This window comes from Ursus americanus, chromosome 21 (assembly GCF_024610735.1).
Source record: "Ursus americanus isolate L20-20 chromosome 21, mUrsAme1.1.p, whole genome shotgun sequence".
NCBI lineage: Eukaryota > Metazoa > Chordata > Mammalia > Carnivora > Ursidae > Ursus > Ursus americanus.
This window is the reverse complement of record NC_142147.1, coordinates 35,736,582-35,751,165: the sequence shown is the minus strand read 5'-3', so window position 1 is coordinate 35,751,165 and position 14,584 is coordinate 35,736,582. Positions and strand designations below refer to the sequence as shown.

Below are 14,584 nucleotides of genomic sequence, written 5' to 3'. Positions count from 1 at the left end.
CTGGAGACCGGACAGCCAGGGGCAGGACTGGACTGTTTCTCAGGAGGGGGAGAGGGGGAAGCAGGCCACCAGGAGCTGGGAAACCCAGCTGCAGATGCGAGGTTCTGGCTACACTGGGAGGGGAGGGGGGAGACAGCCCCCCAAACCTGAGCGGAGACCAGATAACTACTCCTCCTGGTATTTTTAGGACGAGGGGAGCCATGCTGATAAGAAGGAGGAGGGGGAGGCATCACCCCTTCTGACCATCCCACCTTGGGTTCTTGCCCTGGGGCCAAGGACAGATGTCCCCCGCCTCCCTCCAAGCACCTGAGACTGTGACGACGGATTGAAGCCGCAGCTCAGGAAGGGCTTCTCAGACACCATCCCCTTCCCTCAGCTGGAACCCTAGTCTGGGCTACTTGACCAGGAGCCACTGTGCTGGGGCAGAGGGGGGAGCCACGCCCAGAGCACCCAGGCCCCCCCAAAGCCCCACCCAGGGCCCTCCACACCCCTGCTCCTGACTGCAAAGCTCCCGGAGGTCCCACCCTCAGGGGTCCCCATGTCCGCTCCCCACCCCCACTCGCCACTCCATCTCTCAGATGAAGAAATGGAGGCTCAGGGCCCACACACACCAGCAGGAGGAGGACCCCGGAGCCCACTACCCGCCCTGTTAGAAACAGGAAGGGTCTGGACAGGGCTTCTCTGCAAAGGTGGGCCCAGCGCTTTCCCACATGAACTATGCTGGGGTCTTGAGAGAGGACCGGGCTGTGCAAGTGTGTGTGCGTGCGCGTGTGTGCGTGCGCGTGTCTGCGGGCAGCCACAAGCACCCACAGCACAGCTCCCCCTGCCCTGCCCAGCCCTCTCTGCACAGAGCCAACTGTGGGTTCCGGGAGAGAGGAAGGGAAGGCGAGAGGAAATCCGTGCTCCCCTCAACAATGACAAACACAGACACAAGGCTCCCAAAAACCCACCAGGCACAGGACCCTCATGGGACATGCACAACCTACAGCTGTGCTGTTAGGAGGTGGGGGTGGCGCCCAGGATAGAGCCCCCTCCGCCTCTCCCTCACTCTACAGAGCGAGTCTCCCACCCCCAGCAGTCCACCCTGTAGAATCTTCCTCCCACTCCTGGGGAGTGGGTGGGAGGGTGAGGTGGGCTTCCCAGAGATGGGTGGTTTGGATCCCAGAGGGGATGGGGGTTGGTTTGAGTAGAGGGTATGGAAGGAGTGGAGGATAGACGGGCTCGAGTGGAGTGCGGGGGTGGGGGCGGGGATCCCAAAGGGGTCCAGGCTCAGAGCAGATAGGGGTCGCCCCAGCTCTACAGAAAGGAGAAGGGGAAGACACAGGTGGGGAGGGGGCTTCATTTTCAAAGAGCTGGTGCCTGGGGTGAAAAGGGGCTGTGGGGACGGGAATACACGGTTCAGGGAATACACGGGCTCAGGGTCTACGGCCAGGATGAGAAAAGGGGCACCGGAGCCAGAGGCTGGAAGGGGAGGGGGTCTCAGAAAAGTAGCGATTCACGGGGGTATCTGGGATGGAGAGGAGGAGGGGGCCGGAGGCGGCAGGGGCTCGCATACCGACAGGGGTGAGGTAAAGGGTGAGGTGCAGGGCTGGGGGAAAGAGTAAGGGTTTAGCTAGAACAAAAGTAGGGGGGCGGTGGCCAGGTCGAAAGGCTCCAGGGTCCAGGCTCCGAGAAGGTGGGGATCCGGAGAAATGGAGGGAGGGGGCGGGAGGAGGAGGACCGTCTTGGTCCAGGGACGAGGCTAGACTGGGATGGAGATTGGCCGGGGCTCGGAGGGGCTGGAGTCGCGCTCTGGGACGCAGAGGGGAAAGGGCCGGGGGTCCCCCGCCCAGGGAGGAGGGGGCCTCGCGGGTCCCGGCGGGGGCGCAGGAGGGCGGCGTCGGGAGCGCCCGGGTAGGAGGAGGGGGCTCGGGGTCCCGGCCGGCGCGTACTCACGTCCAGGATGACGGCGGTGCCCCCGCGCGGCGAGCCTGGCCCCGGACCCGGGCCGGGGTCCGCAGCGGGGGCGTCGGGGTCGTCGGGGGCCAGCGGCGCCCGGGGCTCGCCCATCCTGGCGCCCACCCAGCGCAGCAGCCCGCCCAGCGCCCGGCCCTGCGGCGGCGGCTCCCGGAGCAGCCTGTGCGCGCCGGCCCTGCACAGGCGCGCCGCCCGCTCGCACATCGCGCCGCGCCCGCCGCCGCCGCCCGGAAGCCCGCCGACCCCCGCCCGGCCCGCGGCCCGCCCCCGCGCGACCCCTCCCCGCTGCCACCGCCGGCGCCGCCCCGCCCTCCTCCCTCTGCCCCGCGGCCGCGGCCACCGCGGGGACGGGCCGGCGCCGGGGGACGGAGGGGGGGGCGCTCCGCCTGGACCCCGAGCCACGTGCCTCGTGTCCACCGTCCCCGCCCCCCCACCCCCGGGAGCCGGGCGCGGCTGCAGGGGTTTAACCGCGGGGGCACGGTGCTGGGGGCTGGACCCCAGCCCGGCCACGGAAGGGGCTGCCCAGGAGGCGTGGGGTCGGTGGGCGTCTGGCAGCGCAGCCAGGGGCTCCCTGGGGGCCACCCCCCGAAAGTCTCCCGCTGCCCCCCTCCCGAAGGTTCCCCCACCCTACCCGTGGCGCCGACGCAAGGGCCGGAGCGCAGGTGTCCGGCGAGCCCGGAGCGCCCTCTGCTGGCTGCAGCTCTAGGGACCAATGCCCACGCGCTGGGCCTCCCCCACTACTCCCGGGGGCCTGAATGCCCCCTCAAACCTACCCCTTCCATAGCACAGCGCTCAAACTGGTGCCCCAGAACGCCCTCTTCCCCTCATACCCCATCCACCCCTCATCCATCTGTCCAAAGGACGAGTTAAGGCCCGTGACAGGCGCTGGGTTGCACTAAAGGGACTGGTAGGGGGGTGTCCTTGGCCTCCTGGAACCTAGATCCAAGTGGGCAGAGTCAGATACTGGAGTGATTCCATAGATAAATGAACCATTAATACTGAACTGCCATGAACCTTGGGCCACGAACAGGGGATTGTCCTGGTGGCTATGGAGGGGCTCATGGCAGAGGAAGACATGTGGAGGGAGTGATCCTTAGGTTGAGAGAGTGGAAGGACTGGGCAGGAGACGGGGCCCCTGCAGAGACCCTGTGGCAGGTGCAACGATGGGGAGCATGAGGGACTGAAAAGAGACAGCATGGCTGGGAGGGAGCGTGGGAGAGGGGCAGGGACTAGGCTAGAGGGGCGGGCAGTGGCTGTGAAAGCCTCCCCAGGATACCCCCACATTCCCTCCCCTTACTTCCCTAACACAGCTGTGCCTCGACTTGGGGCACCATCCCTTGTCACAAAACTCTCCAGCCCAAAGACCTCCCATATGGCCCTGTGTCCCCCCCACCCCGGGGCGCCCAGCCCCCTTCCCACACACAGAATCCTCAGAAACATGAGTGGAGGCAGGCACTGGTTTAATTGGGACCCGAGTCTGGAAGGAGTAAGGCCTGGAGTCCTCTTGGCTCAGTGCTCAGCTGGCCCTGGTGACCCCAATTCATACCAGCAGCTTTCACCCCAAATCACAGCCTACCCTGGCCTGCAGCCTCTGTTCCCACTCTGGGCACTAGTCCCAGTCCAGGCAGCCTGGTTCCCCACTCCTCTTCATCCGAGAGGCCTATTGCATGGGCTCAGGGACCCTCCTGTCTCCTGCCAGGAGAGGCCCCCTTCCCTCACTGGGGTGTCCAGCGGGGCTGTAGGAATCTCCCTTCCTCTTTAGGGCCTGGGTACGAGAAGGCCGGGCCAGGCGCTAGGGTGGCTTCCTGGCCTCCTTCCTCAGCAGGGAGCTGGCCACCGCTAGGGCCCCACCCTGCACAAACCGCACAAAATTGTCCCCCGCCAGTGGCCCCACAGCGTATAGGCCCTCCTGGCGGGCGCTCTGGTAAGTGAAAGGGTCCACATCAATGGGGTTCCTTTTGGCGCTCAGGGGCTGGTCAGGGTCCATGGCCAGGTTCGCACCTGCCCCGGGGAGGAAGGAGAGGTCGGGGTGAGAGCCGATGAGCACCAGCACCAGGGCAACACCGAAGACCTTCTGGAGGCCCTGGGAGTCCTGGAACACGGCCTGGCGGTCCTCCTTGAGCAGCACCAGCTGGTGCTCGGGGAGACTGCGGTAGCCCTCGTAGGGGCTGGGCGACAGGATGGACCGCTCCCGCATCATCTGGTGCACCTTGTGGTACTCGGGGTACAGCATCTTGGGCAGCTGGTTGAAGACCAGGCCGGGGTCGTCCACGGGCCGGCGGAAGGCGTGGATCACAGGGATGTTGTAGTGGCGGGCGTAGAGGACCGCGTCAGCGGCCGACAGCCCCGCGCCCACGATGAGGACAGAGTCCGAGGCGGGGCTCACCGTGCCCGCCCGCATGGCCGCCTCCAGGGCCGAAAGCTCATAGTGGACAAAGGGCAGGGCCTCCCCAGGGATGCCCAGCCGGGCCGGGCTGTCGGACGTGCCCGTGGCCAGGACCACGTTGCGGGCGCACAGGGAGAAGGGCTGCCGGCTCTGGTCCTCGGTGGTCAGGAAGCCGCTCACCTGGAAGAGGGGGCCGGGGTCCCGGACCCCAGAGCCACTGGACTCAGGTGTCCCCCACTCCACGGCCGTGACCACAGCGCCGGACACGAAGTTGTGGCCCAGGCCCTTCTTGGTCACATAATCCCTGTAGTAATGAGCGATGTCCCCAGCCGTGGCCCGGCTGTTACGAAGACCTCTGAAGGGAAGGATGGGGGAGGGAGGGTATCAGAGAGCAGACCAGGGTGTGGGGGAGATCAGGTGCGACAGCAGTGAACAGGTAGGCGGCAGGCCCTGGAGCTGGACTGTGGCTCTGCCTCCCCTGCCGCGGGACTCAGTTTACCCCCTTGGAGCCTCCAGCTAGTTCCTCGTGTGGAAAATGAAGCAAATTTGGGTATCTCATCAGGGTGGGGGTGACAGTGTGGCCTCCAGAGCCAGGTGGCCTGCGTTCAAATCTTGGCTCTGCTGCTGGGGAGCTATGTGCCTGAAATGTTCCGTGCCTTGGTTTCCTCATTTGTGCAACGGGGAGGATGGCGGTGACGGAATGATTTCACATGATTATTGAGAGGGTGAGACAATGGTGTGAACAGATCTTAGGATAGAACCCGCCAGATAGTAAGTGGCAGGTGACAGCCAGCCACTAGTACTACCCCCCAGGACTAAATACTCATCTACAGAAAGATGCTGGGATCCCATTCCTATCATGTTCAGAAACAGGTGAAGCTGATGTATGAAGTTAGAAGTGAAGGAGTGGCTCCCCCAGGCGGGAGGAAGGGGGCCGTGTGGGGGCTTCTGGGGGTAGGAGGTCTAGCTTTGATTCTGGGCGGCCGCAGTGCAGGTGTGAGCTGAGACATTCCGTCCACTCACGTGTGCTGGAGTTGCGCACTCGTCCATAGGCGGCCGTGTTTCAATACAACACACAAATTTAAAAACAGCCCATGCAAAGCACTTGGCCGAGGCCCCGCACACACCGCGACGGCAGAGACTACTTTACTATCAGCGTTGTTCCTCTTGCTCTTACTGCCACCCCTCCCTGGGTGATGACCGCAAAGCTGGTGTCACCAGGTGGCTGAGCTGTGGGCTTGGGCATGATCTCAGCTCCTCCCTCTGTCTACCTGTGTGGCCTCAGGTGGGTTACTTTCTCCAACTGCAGACACGTTGTTCAGGAGAAACTCGCTTAAGGGGAATCCTACGTGGGGCGCCAGGGTGGTGCGGTTGGGTGAATGTCTGACTCTTGGTTTTGGCTCAGGTCCTGATCTCAGGGTCGTGAGATCAAGCCTCAAGTCGGACTCTGCACTCAGCGCAGTCTGCTTGTCCCTCTCCCTCTGCTCCTCCCCCCTCTCGTGTTCCTCCCCACCTCTCAAATTGAAAAAAAAAAAAAAAAAAAAAGGAGGATCCTACAGGACACCCACCAGGACCGACGTTAGCGCCCGCTCACAGCGCATCCCCCAAGGCTGCCATGCAGCCCAGCATGCCAGTCTGCTTCTGAAACTGGAACTGTGGGTTTGTCACTTGCCCTTCTCTGAGTAAAGACTGTCCCGGAGAATGATCCTAAGATAGTACGTACAGGGTTCTTTCTAAGAAGGGCAGGTGGGACAGAAGGAAAGCCCAGGACTGGGCGGGGCACCCTGGAGGGCAGGGGTGTGTGGCTCTTGCCCAGGAATGGGCACGAAGAGCTGCTGAATCGGGAATACTACGCAGCCACGTAAAAGGATGGCTGCAAACACTGTCTTCCCCACGTGAGATCCTTATGCCATAATGTTGAATTTACAAGTAGGATATAAAAGGGTTTGTCTACAATTAAAATTGAAGTTCCTGTTTCTCTGTTAACACATCACTCCACCAGCCTGGACATCTTCCTACCAAACCCACAGGGACACAGAGTCTTTGTGACATGGAGTTGCTGGGTGGGGATGACAGGTCCCTGTCATGGCCCCTGGGGTCAGAGGGAACAGGACATCTCACAAGGTCAGCCACCACCCAAGTGGTGACCCCCTCGTTGCCCCCCTGGAGCACTGGGCAACGTTCTGCCTCGATCCCCAGGATGAGCAGGGACTGGAATTCATTTGTTCAGTGACTGAGGTGTTCCTCCAGGACGGTCAGACGTGTGCCGTGTGGTCATGATGGAGCAGGAAACAAGATGGGGGAAACACCCCCAAATGGGAGCGCGACAGGAAGAGGCGTGGGGTTGGGCTGCGTTGTCTTCCTTTTCTGTGTGTGGTTACGTTTCTATTGCAAGAGCATTTTTTAAAAAGGAAGTGCATTCTATTAGCTGACCTCGAAGTAAGGAGAATATTATTCCAGGCCAGGCTTGAGTGGTGGGAAGGGCAGCAGGGAGGCCAGAGGACGGGGGAGGCTGGCCAGAGGCTCAGGGCAGGGCCAGCTGCCACGCCCTCCTTAGAGGCTGGGATGCTCCCCAGGGTGCGGGGGGGGGAGGTTGTGCCTCAGGTGGAGGGAGCACTGGCAGGGAGTCCTGGGGTGAGCCCAGCCCCCTGTGGTCCCAGGCGAGTCCTCTCCCCCTCTGAGCCTCAGTTTCCCATCCTGGAGTAAGAGGAAGGGCAGGCTAGGGGAGCCTCAGAGCCTCCATACCTCTGGCTCCTGGGCTCAGTGTGGGGGTGTGGCCCGTTGCCCCTGCCCACCCCAGGCATTGCAGAGCTGCCTCACCTTCTCTTCCTGCACACCCACTCCTTCACCTGCAGGTCCGGGAGCCCCATCCACTGGCCTTGGCTAAGGGTCACCATGGAGCCTTCAATGGACTGTGTGCAAAAGGAGCCCGTTGGTCCAGGCCTCTTCGAGCCCCCAGCCCGGTAGGGAGGAAGGACATGGGAGGCCTTAGCTGGGGTGGCTGCAGAAAGGGCAGGTGGAGAGGGTGGGAGAGGAGGGGGTGGGAGAGCAGGAGGGGGAGGGAATAGGGAAAGTCCGGAAATGGAAGAGTTCTAACCCTCGGGAAGGAGTCTCTCCAAGACTTCGGGTAGATTCGGCCCAAAGCCCCTCTCACCCTCTCCCAGCCCCCACTCACATGCCAGGCTCCTCCAGGCAGGTTCCGGCCTAGGACCACGTGGGGGATGGCTCGCTCCTTCTGGTGCTTCCAGGTGAGAACGGACTCCATGGTTCCCCCAAAGTCTGTGTCTGGGCGCAGGAGGGCATCAAAGAGCAGGGCCACAGGGCTTTGGCACCGGCCTTCAAGGCCTTCAGACAGGTAATCCAGGTCCTGGAGGTGGTGCATAGGTCAGAGGGGCACTGGAGCAAGGCTGCCCCGTCTTGCATTCCCACCATATCAGGGTGGTCAGACAAGCTTGGAAAATGCTGCCTCATAGAAGTAGATATTGCACATCAACAAGTTAAAGGCTCTGACAAGTCCTGCAGCCCAATTTACCTGTTTAGTTTTGCCAAACCAATCTCTCTCAGACTTACTGGAGTAGGAACATCTTCTCTGAGGCACTAATGTCCTATAGAAGGCATTTTGAAAAATGCTGATCTAGACCAAACGGCAGCTTACTTCCTCATCAGTCAACTTGAGGGGGGGAGGAGCTAGGAGGATGGATGATGTCGGAAGTGGGGGGTGGACGATGAGTGGCCTTCTGGAAGGCAAGGGGCATGGATGGAGGATTGGCAAGTCCTCTTGGGCAGGGGGTAGTGAACCGAAGTATTCAGGCAGGATGTCTCAACTTCGGTACTAATGACATTTGGGCAGCTTGCGCTCTGCGGTGGGCGCTGGCCCGTGTACTGCAGGGGGTTAAATGGCATCCCTGGCCGCGACCCTGTGAGTCAGGAGTGCCACCGCTCCAGTTGTGACAACTGCCATCGTCTCCAGATATTGCCAAGTGCGCCCGGGAGAGCAGGTGTAGACCCACCGGTCTAGGGCACGTGGGACAAGCAGGTGTGGCATTTGCAGGGCCCAAAAGACAGCCCTGCTTCCTCTCTCACAGTTTCCCGGCCTGACGTGCGGCCACTCACATTCCTCGTTGGGTCTCGTGTCTCACAAACGTGTCTTTTCATTTTTGCCCTGCTTCCCAGGGTGGCCGTGCCCCCCCCCCCCCCCGGCGCCCAGAGCCCTGGCCCACCTGGTCCAGGATGGAGACGCCCGGGGCCTCGGTGAGCTTCCTGTGCAGCAGTGGGTGGGGGTGCACGGCGTCTGCTTTCACGTAGGGGGTGTAGCCCGACAGCAGGTAGGACAGGCAGATGCCCGAGGGGCCATTGCCTGAGGAGAGAGGGTGGGGTCAGAGGGCAGTGCTATCAGGTGCCACAGACCCACAGCTCCCAGGGCTTTGCTCTTGACCAGATTGGTTCCCTGATTTGCTCTTTATTCATAAAAATGAAACAGTAAGTCAGTCTTTAGCGTGTGTCAGGCACCGTGCATAATAATATAAGGAAGTAAGAACCAACCGCGGGGGGCGCCTGGGTGGCACAGAGGTTAAGCGTCTGCCTTCGGCTCAGGGCGTGATCCCGGCGTTATGGGAACGAGCCCCGCATCAGGCTCCTCCGCTATGAGCCTGCTTCTTCCTCCCCCACTCCCCCTGCTTGTGTTCCCTCTCTGGCTGGCTGTCTCTATCTCTGTCGAATAAATAAATAAAATCTAAAAAAAGAAAAAAAAAATAGAACCGACCGCGGAGAGCCTATGGGGTACTACGTGACAACAGCGGGGCACAAGTGATAACTATGGACGTTTACAGAGTGCCTACTCTGTGTCAAGGGGTTTTAGCAACACAACAGCAAGACGTGACAGAGGCTGCTGCTGGAGCAGGTCCCCCACGAAGCCCTGAAGTGCACGAGCCCATTTTGTGCCCCCCCATAACAGCGGGGTGCCGGCTACCCTTTCGCCCTTTCATGCTTGAGGGAGCTGGGGCTCAGAGAGGTTAAGTAACTTGCTTGTGGACACACAGCAACATGACAGAGATGCTAGGATCGCTACTTGTCCTGTCCTCCCAGGGCTGTGCGGCTGGTCAGACGGAGAAGTAAAGTATCACAGGATAGATTCCTGGGCTCTGGGGGTGAACTTGGGGAGGGGCTAAGGAGGGGTGCAGAGCCACCTGTGGGGCCCCCAGTTCCCAAGCCTGAAGGAATCACACCGCTCATCTGTGGCGCTGCTTGGGCATTTCCCCTCGTGACATCGCTTCTCTTCTTATCGGCTTCCCCCGCCCCGCCTTATCTTGTGCTGAGCCGGACAGTACCCGTCTGTAGAGCGCCCTCAGGACACCCCGCACGTGAGCACTGCTCTTCAGCTGTTTCTGATTTACAGGAATGGCCACTGATGAGGGGAGGGGCGCCTGTCCCCGGTTTGCAGACCCGAGGGCAGGAACCACATGCTTCGGCCACGTCCCCCTAGCAGAATGCCAGGCATGGGGTAAGCACGGGGACCGCTGCAGACTTAGGACCAGGGCCCCCTTGCCCTCACTGGGCAGCCTCAGCGGACCATTCTGCTCCAGCTTTGCGGGTTCTTGGAGGGAATCACATTTTATAAATTGCTAGGCATAGCACCAGGCATGTCCTGAATGCTTGACGGCCAATTTTAAAGACAACTTTTGTAAAGAAAGGCCGGGCCTGGGCCTGCCTGGCTCCTGACCTTCCACCCCAGGGGCTCAGTGCGGCCCCTCCCCCTGCACACACTCACCGATGACGATGACCGTGAGGGGCTCCGAGCTGCTGGTGCCGAGGTGGCCCTTCCTCCAGGTGCTCATGGCTGTGGCTGGTGGGGGACTCGCAGCTGGCAGCTGACCTGGGGGCAAGGGGGGAGGAAGGGCCACTCCGTGAGCTTGGGGTGTCATGCACTCCCTTCCCAGCTATGAGGTGTTGTCCCGTGGCCCTCAGGGTCAAGTCCAAGGTCCTTGCTGAGGCCTGCCGGGATGCCACTCCCCTGTTCCTTCTCTCCTCCTCACACCTGTTCCATTTCAAACAAACCTCCTCCCCCCACCCCACTAGGCAGGGTCCCCTCCTCCAGCCTGTCACCTCCAGCTCTAAGCCTCACCCCACTCTCCCCATTTCACCAGCAGACAATAACAATCCCCAAAACTTATGGTCCATCTTCTGCAAGGCCTCCTTTGCCTCGCCTGGGGGCAAGCCCTGCTCAGCGCTTTCGTGATCACTGCAGCCCCCACCCCACAATCCAGCCCTCAGGTCTCCGGTGCAGCCGGTGGCCTTTGGAGCCATCACCCGGCAAGGTGCTTCCTCGCTGGTGACCACAGGCCCATTCCTGGACCTCTCTGGGTCTGGTTCCTCATCTATAAAATGGGAATAGTAGTCTCTACCCCATCAGGTTGTTGGGGGACACACTGAGGCAATGGCCGTGAAGCACTGGGTGGAGCAAAGGTACCCCTGGGCAAGGACCAGTGCCCATTGCCAGCTGCAGGGGCTCAGTTGGAACAGGTGGACCTGGTAACCGGTCTTGTCTCTGGAACAACAGCGCCCCCTGCTGGCCATAGGCGCACATCACATCACTCACAGGGAACTAAACCCTGTTCTTGGGGCCGCAGGTGTGGGAGGAGGGTCCAGACCCATCTGCTCCACATCCCCCAAACCCAGCTAACGGGGCCTCCGACCTCACCCACTGCCCACACCCTGCCCTCCTGAGGGCGACAAGGCAACATCCACACAAGCGTGTGAGGAATGTGTGGCTTTTAGCGCGGACCTAGCGACTCCTCATGTGCTCCTCGCTGCCCACGCAGAAAGCGCTGTCGCTTATGATCCCCCGTCACAGACCCAGAGAGGCCAGAGCCCAGAGAGCACGCACAGCTGCTCAGCGTCACGGAGCTGGCTTTGACACTGGTGCTGACGCTTTTCCTGTGTGTGCCCCATGCCAGCCACTGGCCTGCCCCAGGGAGAGCCGGGGCTCAGCCCAGGGTCACACACACGTGTAAAAGAGTGCATGGGCAGTCACATGGCCTGGACACCCAGGGATGGGGACCCAGGGTCACTGCTTTCAGAATTCTTCCAGGGAAGGCAGAATTCCGATTTTTATGTGCATTCTCTGATTTGGAAAGTGGGCAACTAATTCACACTTGTAAGAAAAAATCTTGACCAGTGACCAAACATGACCGAGGCCAGAATATGACCTCGGATATGTGCAGAGTGACAGAAACCCCAGCATCTGCCCCCAGGCAGGTCCCGAGCAGATGGACAAGGAACAGTTCCCCACAGACGGGCCGGTAAGAAAACTCCACCAGTGACGACAACAGACCACACTTTACAGTGTGCAAGGGGTTTGACCTAAGTGACAGCACGGGGTCCGGCAGCCCTGAGATGTGAGCGGTGTCACCGTTGGTGAGGAAAGGGAGGCTCAGAGCTGAAGGACACACGGCGGGAAGTGTCACGTCAGGTGGCATGTCAGGGACTCCCTCATCCTGAGAACAGCCCTCCCTGCCTTCGCTGGGCCCCGGGGCCCAGGGCCACTGACAGCCTCCTCCTCCTGTCTGGGGGAGCCCCCGGGCCAAAGGAGATGAAAGGTGGCAGCGGGGACTGCGAAGCCTTCTCCACACCAGGGTCCCTGCAGGGGCCGTGCCGTCTGCTGGGGAGAGGATTTGGGGGTGGCGTCACCATCATGAACCCCACCAATCACACAAACGGCTAACATTCGCGCATGTCTATGAAGAGCTGGCTAGGGAGCAAGCATGTTCTAAACACTTCATACACGTGAACTCATTGAATCCTCATTTAAGTGCGTACTCTTCCACGCACTCCCATATTACAGATAGGGCAGCTGAGGTCATCGAGCTGGGCTCGAGAGTGCAGAGTGACAGGGTGTGACAGCTTCTGCCAGTGGGCAGAGAGCGCAGCATGCCCATCTGTCCCTGCTCACCCTTCTGCTCTGTTTCCACTGCCGGCGGGGAGGGAGGCCAGGGGCCACGTTCCCAGTGGGGAGGGAGAAGTTTCTCAGTACCCGTGGGGCACTGGGTGAGCCTGGTGGCGCTGGGGAGCAGGACTGCAGTTCCCCCAGCACGCTCTCCTGGAACCTCCAAACAATCCCAGGGTCCCACCCCTCGTCTCTACTGTCCCCAGGAATAAACAGCAATGGGGACCCATGCGATGTCCTTGCTGAGAGCTCCCTATGCCTTACAACTTTAATTCTCATGGCAACCCACTTCACTGATGTGAAGACTGAGACTCAGGGAGGTGAGGCCATGCCCCCGAGGTCATACAGCCAGTGGGTGACAGATCAAGTTTGACCCCCCGGGGTTTGAGTCCACCTGAACTCCCCATAGCCCCCCAAAGCACGCCCACCCTGGGCTACGCCCTTCACCTCCCTTGTCCCTTTGACGGTCCCCACACCCCTCTTCACCACCATCCCCCTCTCAGTGCGAGAGGCACTCCTGGGAGCCCTTGGTTTCCCTCTTATCCTGCTTCCCGGGGGTTGGAGGGACCCATTTACCACCAGGGCTTTTGGGCTCCAAGCTCAGTGCTCCCTCCCAGAAGCCTCTAGATGCCACATACATGAGGTCATCACCCCGAGGTCACTTCCTGTGCAATGTCCCGAGGTCCCCGAGCAGCTGAGAGCTCTCATTACCTTGGAAGAATGAGCACATTGCCAAGTGACTGCGAAGAATCTGAAACTATTTTCATTTTCATTTATGGCGTTTTAGTTTTGTGGCGTTGGAATGGCCAACTTTTTTTTTTTTTTTTTAAAGATTTTATTTATTTATTTGACAGAGAGAGAGACAGCCAGCGAGAGAGGGAACACAAGCAGGGGGAGTGGGAGAGGAAGAAGCAGGCTCATAGCAGAAGAGCCTGATGTGGGGCTCGATCCCAGATCGCCGGGATCACGCCCTGAGCCAAAGGCAGACGCTTAACCGCTGTGCCACCCAGGCGCCCCTGGAATGGCCAACTTTTAATGTTAACTTTTTTTTTGAGTCCTTCCTGGCTGAAGACAGCAAGTGCCAACTGCAAACAGCTCCCGAGAGAGACTGTCATTCACAGAAGCAAATAAGCGCAGAAGAAATGGGAATATTGGCAGCATTAAATGACGTGATGTTTCCTTGAAGTTTGTAGCTCCCCTACTTCTAGGGTTGCCAGAGCTAAAACTGCTCTGAGCCTCCGGGACACCTGTACGGCTGCACTTGACTTTGAGACACGCCCGCGCCCACCCAGCCGGAGGGCGTTCTTATCCCTGGGCCAGAGGGAGAGACCACGATGGGGCGGGAGGAGGCCTCTGGCCCAGGAATGTGCCAGACGACGCCCACGAGTGCAAGTCCTGCCCGCCGTACCTGTCAGACAGTGGGCAAGGCCTCTCTGCAGAAAGAGCGTGGTGACAGTGCCACCAAGAAAGCGACAGAAGGCTGAGGCAGAGTGAGGGTGAGGACGGTGGGTGGACATGACTGCTACCTGCCCGCAGCCTCGGGGCCACCGGGTTGCGCCCCCTCCCTCCGGAGCCTCCCCCACCTGGGGCCACCCCCCGCCCCGTGCTCAGCACCCCAAGCTGTCAGGCGCCAAGTGCCCAGGACCACAGGGGGCGGACGAGAGGCGCACCCAGCCCGGCCGCAGGACCCAGTGGCCTGGGCGGCGGGCACCGCGCCCGGGCGGCCACACCTCCCTTTCCTGCCGGGAGCGGCGTCACGTGGGCCGGGGCGGCTGCAGCCGAGGGGGCCGGGCACCTGGGGACCGAGGCGCCGGCTGCGGGGAGAGCGTCCCGCCGGGCCCGCGGGGCCCCCCCTCCCCTGTCTCCCACCCGCTCGCCCTGCTCAGGCCACTCACCCGACCGGAGCGGGGGCGCGGGGAGCTTGGGCTGGCGCGCGGCGGGAGGGCCGACTCTCGGAGCGGCGGCGGAGCAGGAGGCCGTCTCCCCGTGGGGACCGAGGAGGCTGTGCGAGGCGGGGAGGCCGGGGTATTTCACGGCCCGGGAGGAGGCGGGCGGGGGCGGGGCCACGAAAACCACTTTCATAAGCGTGAGTCAGCAGGGGCTCCTGGATGAATGAACTTGCACTAGACCCACGGCCGGCCTTAAAGGGGCCGGCCGTGGGGGGTGTGGTGGGGGTGCCAGGCGCCACCCCCTGGGGGGGCTGGGTCAGTAAACAGAGGACCCAAGGGCCCCGACCCAACCAATCCGGCCTTTTCTCCTAGGGAGGTGGCCCTTGAAGTGGAGAAAGACACCCTGGTTGC

The 14,584-nt window shown here is 61.3% G+C and overlaps 2 protein-coding genes across 4 annotated transcripts in view; both read right to left on the bottom strand.

Annotated features, from left to right (window-relative positions):
• Window positions 1–2,160, bottom strand: part of NECAB2 (N-terminal EF-hand calcium binding protein 2) — a 28,580-nt gene extending 26,420 nt beyond the window's left edge. For both annotated transcript variants that reach the window (XM_045796096.2, XM_087870646.1), the window contains exon 1: window positions 1,936–2,160. In XM_045796096.2, coding sequence (XP_045652052.1) covers window positions 1,936–2,160 — 225 coding nt within the window. The remainder of the gene's footprint in view (window positions 1–1,935) is intronic.
• A 1,239-nt stretch (window positions 2,161–3,399) lies between these two features.
• Window positions 3,400–14,323, bottom strand: OSGIN1 (oxidative stress induced growth inhibitor 1). Of its 2 annotated transcripts, none has more exons than XM_045796095.2 (6): window positions 14,180–14,323; window positions 10,110–10,214; window positions 8,563–8,699; window positions 7,518–7,709; window positions 7,163–7,254; window positions 3,400–4,697 (listed from the first exon to the last, which is right to left on the bottom strand). In XM_045796095.2, exons 2-6 carry the CDS (start codon window positions 10,174–10,176, stop codon window positions 3,749–3,751), a joined length of 1,437 nt encoding a protein of 478 aa, XP_045652051.1. In that variant the 5' UTR covers window positions 10,177–10,214; window positions 14,180–14,323; the 3' UTR covers window positions 3,400–3,748. The 2 variants fall into 2 exon arrangements, with proteins under 2 accessions (XP_045652051.1, XP_087726770.1); XM_087870644.1 differs by having other exon boundaries at window positions 10,110–10,209; window positions 14,180–14,295.
• Window positions 14,324–14,584: the final 261 nt, after the last annotated feature.